The sequence below is a fragment of the Panthera uncia genome, chromosome B4, assembly GCF_023721935.1.
Source record: "Panthera uncia isolate 11264 chromosome B4, Puncia_PCG_1.0, whole genome shotgun sequence".
Classification (NCBI taxonomy): domain Eukaryota; kingdom Metazoa; phylum Chordata; class Mammalia; order Carnivora; family Felidae; genus Panthera; species Panthera uncia.
In genome coordinates, this window is record NC_064809.1 from 72,937,946 (window position 1) to 72,948,805 (window position 10,860).

The window sequence follows — 10,860 nt, forward strand, 5'->3', positions numbered from 1 at the left end:
ACTGTCTAGGATACTAGGATACAACTAGGATACTAGTTGTATAACAATCGCTGAATGGCAGTGGTTAAAGATGTTAAGATGCTTTCTTAAGTCAAAAATTACCCTGCATTTAAAGGTTGACATTCCTTACAGAATTAAAAGTGGTAGCTGTTGTTAAGATAGACGGCAGGTGATATCTCTCTATGTGATTATTATAAACCACAAGGATTTGAAAACTGCTTCTGCTTTGCTCATCTCCTTCCTCCCTTAGTAGAACACGTGTAGGAGACTTTGAGCTTGCTGGATCCCACATGCATCATATCCAGACAGAGATTTTACAAAGAACGTGAGACTAGGGTCATCCAGAACATATTTCCTGAAGAAAAATATCAGATGCACAAAGTGAAAGGGAGAAGGAAAGAGAAGCAAAACACAAGGAAACTGTATTTGCATCAAGTTAATACATGTATGAGGACTGTAAAAACTCCTTTTCATCTTGCGCTGAGTCAATGCTGCAAATCTGTAATCTATCACGATTCCCCAGGAACCTTCCCGCTTCACCTCCCAAAGTACTCTCCATCAATACAGCACACTCACCCCTCTGATGAGGTCCTCTACATTATCATGTGGGAAGGAACGAATGGCAGCGATTGTTCGGATTAAGCGCTCTGAGAGAGAGTATTTGCTCTGAATGCTCTGCATAATATACCACATACTGGAACTCAAGGCTCAGAGTATGTTCACATGCTCCAAACTGCCTGAAACAAAGAAGTTTTAGGCATACACAATATCACTGAGCATACCTGTCTCTGGGATTAGTTCTCTGAGTCCCTCCCAATAGTAAAAGTAGATTTCAAAGAGGTCAATGATGAATTAATATTTTTTCTTAATCACAGAGAAATAGATTATAATAGTCGCTCAGGGAGCTGGGTAAACCTGGACGAAAATGTTTTGACCCTCAGCACCTCAATTCTACTCTCTGAATAGTCTGGAACAAGATTTCCTCAAGAGGCCCCAAGACCCTTATGGAGCTCTGTGTAGCTTACAAACAAGACCAGGCAAGGAAGAAGATATTTTTTAAAGGCAGAAGATGCCACAAAACATTCTTTTCCTCCTCTGGACTTTGTGGTCTTTACAATCAGCATCACCTTTAGCTTACTTGTTACAGTTGGCCCTGCAGTATAGTTATGTTTATATTGTTTCTCGTCTAAATTGTAATCAATTAGAAGGCGTGGTCCCTGTCTTCTATATTATTGTTCATGTAAGGCCAGCCACAGAGGCTCACAAAAGTAGGTATTTAATAAATACCGGTTGATTGACTAAAGGCTAAGAAGTGATCGATACCTGTGAGAAGAGAGGGAAAAGGTTATGGAACAAATACATCTATGTTAACAATGGCAAGACATCTGTGAAACAGTTTAAAATGTCTTCAGCAAAGAAAAAAGTGGGAAATATTTAAAGTGGTATTCTAAAACAAAAAACTCAAAAGTATAATTAGTCATGTATATAAGAAAAAAAATCAAAGTTCACACCAATGACGTATGTTTGTAGCTACAGGAAAACAAGCAGATTTAAGAGTGCAAAATGAATTAAAAATTTTAATAATTGGCCATTCATGACAACTGAGAAATAGATTTGGGCAAATATATGTTCAAACCACAATATGACAGAGGGTTTTAGCATGGAAAAGAACATAATGCAATGTACTTAAATTTAACTGATAGAAGTTTTGGCTATATAAGAGCCATATACTAGTTGGGAAACATTTAAAATTACAACAAACAAGGTGGAGCATTTCCATGAAAAGGCATATATCAAAAACTGTAGAGAAAATATACTATGCAGCATCAGCTCTCTAGGTGTAACTGCTTAGGAATAAGGTTTCCTATTAAACTATAAGCTCCTTGGGGGTAAATATAGTGTTATTTTCTTTTTTTTTTTTAATTTTTTTAATGTTTGTTTATTTTTGAGAGAGAGAGAGCAAGAAGGGGAGGGGCAGAGAGAGGGAGATACAGAATCTGAAGCAAGCTCCAGGCTCTGAGCTGTCAGCACACAGCCCAACGTGGGGCTTGAACTGGTGCACTGCAAGATCATGACCTGAGCTGAGGTCGGACGCTCAATCGATTGGGCCACCCAGGTGCCCCAAATATAATAGCTCCTGGCACATGGCAGTTTCTCAATAAATATTTGTTGAGTTAATGTAAAAATTATTACTTTAGATCCTTAAAAATTCAAGACTTGCATAATCAAAAATGTTATGTATATGACTTAGACTAAGGGGAAAAAACCTAAAATGACTTTGGTCACTTCAAATTATGTAATTTTTGCTTTTTGTAATGAAGTATCTCCTTATACTTGAATAGTTTCTATTTTACTATTTATCTGTTTAAACTGTATACAGTATTAATTAATAGAATGCAAGTTAAAATATTCAATTCATAGGTATCAATAATTCATATCAGGCATTCTTCTCCCCTATGTTATTATGAATGAATAAGCTTACATGTACACCTGTTTATATGTCTCTCTGAAACTTTCTAGATAATTTAGACTTGACATAATTTTAATCTAACAGCCACTAAACTCGGAAACAAGGGCGTGTATCTTACACTTCTTTGTTGCAAGGCGAAAGGAGAAAAAAAGCAGCCGTGCATTTGAACTAGAGATCCCAAGAAAGGGGTCAGAAGACAGAGCATCTAAAGTGGAAGGCTTAGACTGGACTTGCTCTGTTAACCGTTTCTGGGCAATGGATGATCTGAAGAAACTAAACCCTGCAATCATTTTCGAGGCGTTCTTGGGACTCTAGGCTAAGAACTCCTAAGTCAGGGTATGACCAGTGGTCTGCTGCTGCTGCATCGAAGTTCCCGGTAAAGAGTGAAACTTCGGGGCACACTGACGATATGCACTGTCGGGAAGGGTCAAGGCGATGTAAACTTGACCTATCTTCCAACAGCAGCCCGTGCGCGGTTTGACCCCAAGTGGCCCCTTTCCTCTGCTGGAACTAAGAGTCCTCTCTCCCACATTTTCTTTCACTTCGGATCCAAAGAAGACACCAAGAGGTATTCTACTGCGATGTTAGAAGCACAGTGGAAGACAGGCGACATTCAACAGCTCTGGTGCTAGTGACGCCTCAGCTTCCGCCCGAGCTGAGAGACCCTCAGCCTAGTCAGAGGCGCCCCCAACCCCACCACACCTGCTGAGGGGGAGAGCTCGCGGCCGCTACTTGTTGCCGAGGCAAAGGGCCGAAGGGCAAGGACACGAAATGCGAGGACGTGTGGTGTCACTTTGCGCATGGGATCCGAAAAGATCTCAGCAACCCCGGCAGGTCTCCCGGAACGAGGGGTGAAAGAGGGTCGCGCAACCTACACCGGTGGAGCCCCGGAGGTTAACCAACCCGCTCCCTGATTTCCCCAAGGCCGGGAACCTGTCTCTGCCGCGAGGGCTAACGAAACCCGAGCGGGGAACGGAGGAGTTACTGGGCGTAGTGCCACGGGTTAGGGAACCTGGCTGCAGGCAGGCCCGCAGCGAGGGACGCACTCACCGAACCTCGGGGCAGAGCTGGGCGGTGAAAGCCGCTGTCAAGGTGTGACCCGGAAACAGAAGTTGGCGTCTCCAGCTGGCCTCTGTTTACAGGATGTGAAGAGCGATTGGGGCACCTGCGCACCGGCCAATGGCTGCAGGCGGGGGGCGCCTGCGCAGAGTCGTGAGGCAGCCTCCGTCCTACCCAGGCATAGTTAACGGATTATTTTCTTTCCCTGCTGGAGGGTTTGTGCGCCGGCGCAATGTAGCGCTGTCGGCCATTGCCCGGGGTCTTGGGTCCGCAGCTCTAGGCAAAAAGCTCACCGCCCCTGGCTATTGGGCCGAGTCTGTGGGGCCGCCCCTTTGTGGACCAGACCTGTAGTGGGTCCTTTCGTGCTTTCCGCTGCCTCCCACGGTCTCCAGCTGAGATCGGGCCTGGGCACCTCATTTCTAACCTTGCTACATTGGTTCGGTTGCTTAGGAGACTAAACTGTTAGTAAGAAGTGTCTTTGGAAAATAAAAGAGACTTCCATCATTATTCAAAATATTGGAAACGTGTGCTTTCTGAAACCTCCTGGATAGTGTCCACCATTCCTCAAAGAGAACTATACCGAAGATAAACAACCGCCTAAGAGGCGTAGTAGTCCAAATGTCGAAGACTGAAAACGATGTACCCGCTGACAGTAACCCTTCCCAGCCAGGGAGATGCTGCAGCGTCTCAGTGATGTCCTTCCCAAGCAAAAGCATAAACATTGGAAGCCAGCAGCACGTAGTGGTGCAGGTAGAGTGAAGCAGCCTGCACAGGCTGACTTTAAGTGCTGTGATCTACCTGCCTGCCTGTTTAACCAAGAACACCCCAACACCTACTCCCCAAAGCTTTTTCTAAGCAGCAGCATCAACCAGTTTGAGAAGAAAGCAGGGCCCACACAGTTCATGAACATCAATGAGGGGATGGTGAACTGGAGAATCTCATGCCTTGTCTGAGGAGTGAGCCTCCCCTGCGTTCCAAACTCAAAAGATTTTTGCCATGCAGGAATGTGTCCCCCACCTTCTGCCACTCTGCTGTGGTGAGGTTGTTCAATTTTTCCAAAGAAGCTGATACCCAGTTTTTTTAAACAAGTGAATCCGCCAAGTTGCAAATATTGGCAACATTAAAAAAAAAAATCATTTTGAAAACAGGCAACATTCAGCCTTGTAAGCCACCAATTCTATACTCTAGATTAAAGAAAGGGCTGCTTTGGTCGGGATTAAAGGCTGCTTTGGTCATTGACAGCTCTATGGAAGAAGGGTTTAGCGGTAGCTCTCTGATTGGGAGGGGTTCTGGGGAGTTGACTTGAAGCTGTAGCTACATATTAACTACATTGCTTTTAATTCCTAGATTTACTTAGGAAAGCTTGAAGGAGGCTAGACCCCTCCCCCCTCCCCTGCAAGCTGCTCTAAAGCATTTGATCAAATTCAGTGAATGGAAACAGTTTGATTCTGTGCCCATTGCTTCTAAACCAGAAATTTGTATTAGGGCTCTAGAGACTGTTAAATCTCCAAACACAAGGGCAAGAGATACCTGTGTTGGTGCTAATCACAAATGGGGAAGTTCATCCTGTGAACCTCAGCCCTTCCTGGCTACCAGCAGGGAAGATCATAGAAAAATCAAGCCACTACATGTGTTGTCAAACCTAACCTCGGTTCAGTTAGTACCTCTCAAACTCCCATCCCTATGTCTAGAACTGTGTGACTCACATTAATACCCCAATGGTATATTCTCCCCCAAATCCCCTTGAATCCTACTTAGCTGGGGAATTAATGAGGTGAGAGTCAGATGTGTAATAAATTCCACTGCATCATGCAGTGGGCCCAGGTGTGCTAAGTCTCCCTGTCTCTAGATCCAGTAAAGTGATGCTCTGTTTGGCACCATCCATAGCTTTCTCTAAGTGGAGAATGAGCTTCAGACAACTGACCTATTGAGGGAATGGTGACTGCAGGCTGCTTTTGTTCAATGTCATATACTACCCAGGATGGTGGAGTACATCCTGTACCCAGAGTACAGAAGGTCTAGCTTTTGTCCTGGCTCTGAGACTGATAGTTATTTCATTCCATTTCATTGGGCATCTGTTTTCTCATTGTGAGAGCATTGGCTGAAATCATTTCTGAATATCCTTCCATTTCTATAATTCCGAATCTATTTAATTCCTAAGCAAAAGTTCCTGCTTCCAAAATTTTTTACTTTCATCAAACGAGTACAGTTTTATGACTATCATAATACTACTATATTAATGGGACCTTTGAAGTCTTAATTACAGGATGCCAAAGTCTACACAGTTTCCATCCCATTTTTACTTCTTCTGTTGCCTCCTTTCTAAAGCAAGGTAAAGACATTGCTGTTTCCAAGCTTCCAATTTTTAAATGTCATTGGTATTATATAATGTTCAAGCATACTGAAAAAACTGGAGAGAATAGTATGATGAACTCCTATCTGTCATCTATATTTAACACAGTAACATTTTGCCAACTATTTTAAATCATTTTTTTCTTTGTTGTTTTGTTCAGCTTTAGGGTTTTTAGTTAAACTATTCAGATAATATCCACACTTCTCACAGTTTGGGGAGAAGTTTTGATTTGACATCCCATAAGTTTTCTAAAAATTGAACTATCTCATGTTTATTTATCCATTTCTTCCTTGAAAAATATGAATTTTTCCCTGTGTTGTCTCATTTCTCAAAATTTCTTCATTGGTAAATTTTGAGGTGTATAAACTCTGCGAAACTCCCAACATCTTATAAATATAGAATTATTTGTCTCCAAGGGAGACTCGCATAGGCCATCTATGCAGATTATTTCATAATGTTTCTGAGAATCCACTGCACAACCAAAGGAAGTTTCAGGTCCATTCATTCATACATTTATCAAACATTTGCCGGCACCTATGTTGTTCCAGGCTCAGGGCTCACTGTGCAGGGAAGACAGTGATGGAGAAACACATTCCCTTATTTTCAGGGCTTGGATATAGATTTGCAAACAGTCAGTTGCAATTCAGGATAATAATTTCAATAAAGTTTTCACGTGCAAAGTCAATGGTGAAGAACAGTTCTACTTCAGAGTGAGATCAAAAGAATAGTAGAGGGGAAGGGTCTGTGAAGATGTTTCTTGAGCAACAATTTGTTTCTGCTTGAGGAACAATTTGCTTCTTCAGTTTGTTCCCACTCCCTTCCCACCCAGAGGGAGACATAGTGCTGGTGCTGCATCCTTGTCCTCCAGCCCAGAGAGGGATTTCTGTGGGACCAGAGAGCTTGGCAACTGTTTCCCACAGTTGTGAAACACAGTGGCCTGCACCAGCTTTTGCCTACAATTTAAAGGCAGTAGCCACAAAGCAGAGGTGGCTGCAGGGGGATCTGCAGCACTCCCAGATTCGATAGCAGTGACGAATGTGTGAATGTTTCCAAGACCAGATATGGGCCATATAGAAGACAGTCAGCATGGTGTTGCCTTTGGTTTATTCAAAAAGGGTTGTCTAGAGGTGTGGAGAGACCCCGTGACCAGAAGTTAGAGGTGAACAAACATAGGAATCCTAGAATACACAGAGGATGTCAGAGGCAACCATCTGCATCTATTTAGGCCAAAAAGACTGGAGTGAGAGGTCTCTGATGAGAGCAATCTGCAAAGAACCTTTAAAGTACCCTACAGGAAAATCTCAACTTAAATCATCTGCCTGGCCCAGGTAGTACAGATCTGTCATATCCCTGAGCTGTCTTGCTTCCCACTTTTACACAGCAAGTCAAACAGCAGCTAGCTAGGGGGTGGGGGGGGAGGTAAGTTAAGGAGAAAGCTGAAGGCAGGCAGCCACCAGCCACAAGAAGCCTTACGTGGGGGAAGGGGGAGGAGAAGTCTTAAACTAGTGCTTAGAATGAAGACTGAAGTATTTGATTGCCATCTTGGACTGGAAACATTCTAAATACCAAATCAAGACTCTTTCTTGACTTAAAGTGACTTACTTAAAGGATTTTCAGTTATCAAAGAATGAACCAAAAAGTCAGGGAATCTGCCCAATTTTCCATTCAGGGAAAATTGCAGGGGATGATTATCCTTTCCCCATATCTTTAAAAGATGGTAAAAGCCAAAAACCAAAATGGCATTTTGATCACATCCGTGAATTTTGCATTCAACATTCCAGCTCCATCTCTATACATTTTAGTTTGTTATTTGTGATCTTCATGCTTTGATTACAAATGAGTTGTTTTTTGCTTGTTTTAAATGTGTTGTGTGTCTCTCATACGACTTTTAGGTCATTATTTTTTCTTCTCTTCCCTGCTAATTCCAGTCCTGCTCTCAAGAAGTGTTCATTAGATGGTGTTGATTGACAGTACAACTAGTGTTCCTATTTTCAGACCTTGGCATAAACGTAACTAGAAATTTGATAATGCTGTTTTGCTTGTAACGATTGATGCCATTGCTGTTCAACATGTATTAGTGTCCGGTATCTGGGTAGGTCCCATTGAAGTGTCCCAGGTTACAGATCTGGGTGTCTTACTTTTTGAGTTTGGCGGCTACCTAACAGGCACAGGCTTTTGTGCAACTCCTTTTCTTGGAGTGAAAAACTCCTCTCTTCACCTGCTGGCTCCAAACGTTTTCCTGACTTTGAGTGCTATCCTCTAGAGTGACAGTGTGCTGGGGGAGAGGAATTCTGTCTTGCAGACTCTGTAAGTGGTAACCCAAAGCCTTTCACAACAGTTTTCTGGCTTCTGGCCAGAACTTACCTCTTCCTCTTCTGTCTGAAAAGGACTCATCTTTCTTCAGGGGCCACTCAGCTAATGTTGATGCAAAGTTTTCCTGACACCCTTCCTAGAGAAAGGCGACTTGAGTAAGAAGTAATTTCTTCAAATGAGCTTTTGTCACCAAAGTGGGGGAGGGGGTGGGGAAGAGGAGGAGAACCAAAAAGAAGTTTGTGATATCCTAAGAGCCAAGGAGAGAGAAGGGATCAGTCAAAATTAACAAAGTAGGGTAAGAAAAAGTAAGATCTAAGTGTCAGACTAGTTAGGAAAAATAGTGTTGCTTCATTAATATAATAGTGTTTTTCTCTTTACTTTGAATTTCTTCAGTTTTTAGAGCTATTGTTTATTGCATATCTCTTATTTTAGAGACATCATAATCTGCAAATGCCATAGGGACTACGTTTCCAGTTCTGACAGTAGTTCCAGTTACTTTGCTTGTCTAAGCAAGTTACATTACCTAAATCTCAGTTTACTCATCTGGACAGGACAAGAGTAACAACACTTACCCCAAGAGTTAATTTCACAAAACTTAGATCACATTTGTGAAAAGTGGTTTTGTAAGCTATCTAAATGTTGGTTCTTATCTATGTCATCTTTGTAATATTTTGTATTTGTCTAGTCCTCCCAGTTGCACCATAAACGCCTCTAAGGCACAGATCTAGATTTCCTGCACTCACTGCTCCCTTCCCCACAGCACACAGTAGGTATTGGATAAATGTAAACAGGATTGAACTAAAGTGAACTGACCTCCCAAAGACAGGAATAGTAGAATGCCTCTACGTACTGGTCCTTGATCCCGAGAAAGATGTCAGAAGTTACATTTAAAGGGAAATTTGAAAAGGAACTTTGGAAATAGAGCAAAGGAAAAAAAAAGTTCAGAGAAATATAAGCCTCCTGAAGCTTTTTATACACTTACCTTGTCCAAGAGAAAGTAGTTCAGCAGAGAAAAGAACCGAATTAATGTGCAGCAGGGGTAGTCTCCCAAGACATGTCATCAGGATTAAACAAGGACTTCTTTCAGAATCTGCTCAGAGGCAGACAGGCTCCCAATATTCACGCTGTTCTTTTATTTTTTTCCCTTTAACTTTACCCAAAGGCTCAGGGAAATTTACAAATAACTACTTTTTGAAAATTACTTTGGCCTTATAGGTTACCAATATTTTACACTATCAGAATAATTTTAAGACATTTTGAGACTTCACAGAGAAAGAACGCTTGAGGGATTTGGAAGGGGGGAATGCAGTAAAAATACAAATAACAATGTTAATGATAATATATAAATTAGATATACCTAGATACTATTTTTCCAAGAATGTGATCAGTTACAGCTAAATCACCTAGCAAACCAAGACTGGAATAGACAACTAGCAGGAGAGATTTTAAGATCGTTCAAGGAAGGGAAATTAACACAGGAAATGCTCACTCTTATGGTACCACTGGGTGGTCCAGACTGATCTGGAGAGTTCTACTAGCAAGGAATTATTGAATTCTCTGAATCAATTTCAGGGATTTAGGAAGCTTACTAACTGTTAACTTCATGATTTTGTGCTCTCTTGAGGTCTATGCTATTTCTAGTAGGAGTAGGTCTCCCCCTAGAGGAGAAATAGAGAATTTGTTCCTTCAGGCTTCTTGCTCAGCGTTCAGCAAGTAGTTCTGTGTTCCTTCATGCATCATTCAACCATTCATTCAATAAATACTTATTAAATTCTATTAATGTGCTGTTCCTTATTATAGATTCTTAAGATACAATTGAATATAAGATCAACGTGGTCCCTGCCTCCAGGGAAACTATAGTTAGTGTTAGAAATAGACATTAGATAAAGAATCACCCAAATGCCTAGACAACGTTCTATAAAGGGAAAGTACGGAGGGTAATATGGTCATTCAACAGAGAGCCTCTATAACACTGGGAGGTAAAGGAAAACTTCCCTGAGCACAGACTTGGAAAATGAATGGATATAACCAGATAAAAGCTATGGATCAGAGGTGAAGGGAGTGGGCACTGCAGCAAAAGGACAAGAGTATTCAAAGACTGTGAGAGCAAAAAAGCTTACGAAATTGGAAGAAGAATAAGAAGCCAGAATGATAAGGAGACCAAGGGCACAAGTTGAGGCCAAAAAGGAACAGATGCTCCAAATCAGGCAGGGTCTTGGTGGACATGTTAAGGATTCTAAACTTTATCCCAAAAGAATAGGAAGCTATTGATAGGTTTTATGCAAGTGACATAATCATGTCTATGTATTTAAAGGATCACTTTGAGTTTCTGATGAAGAATGGATTATAGAAAGGTCAGAGTAAAGACTAAAATAGGAAAAATAGCAATTAAGTGATCTAGGCAAGAAGTGATGGGGACTTGGACTAGAGTGGTGGCCATATAAAGGGAGAAGAGTGAATTTGAAATACTTTAGGTTAGAATTAATAGGCTTAGTGATTGACTACAAGCTGAAGATGAGAGGGTACAGTTTGCCAATAGTGATTCTTAGATTTTTTCTGTATGCTCCTAGGTGAATTGAGAAGCCATTAACAAAGGTAGGAACTTGAGAGGAAACAGGTGTGTGTGTGTGTGTGTGTGTGTGTGTGTGTGTGTGTGTGTGTGTGT

The 10,860-nt window shown here is 41.7% G+C and overlaps 1 protein-coding gene across 11 annotated transcripts in view; it reads right to left on the reverse strand.

Annotated features, from left to right (window-relative positions):
- Positions 1–10,860, reverse strand: part of ASB8 (ankyrin repeat and SOCS box containing 8) — a 36,514-nt gene that overhangs the window by 4,656 nt on the left and 20,998 nt on the right. For 6 of the 11 annotated variants that reach the window (XM_049627267.1, XM_049627273.1, XM_049627266.1 and 3 more), the window contains one exon: positions 577–737. The exons of 3 other annotated variants lie outside the window; for them this stretch is intronic. In XM_049627267.1, the coding sequence (XP_049483224.1) occupies positions 577–693 (117 nt within the window). In that variant the 5' untranslated portion in view covers positions 694–737. Of the gene's footprint in view, positions 1–576; positions 738–3,520; positions 3,668–10,860 lie in introns of those variants that run through there. 2 more of the 11 variants (XM_049627271.1, XM_049627269.1) reach the window with 2 other exon arrangements.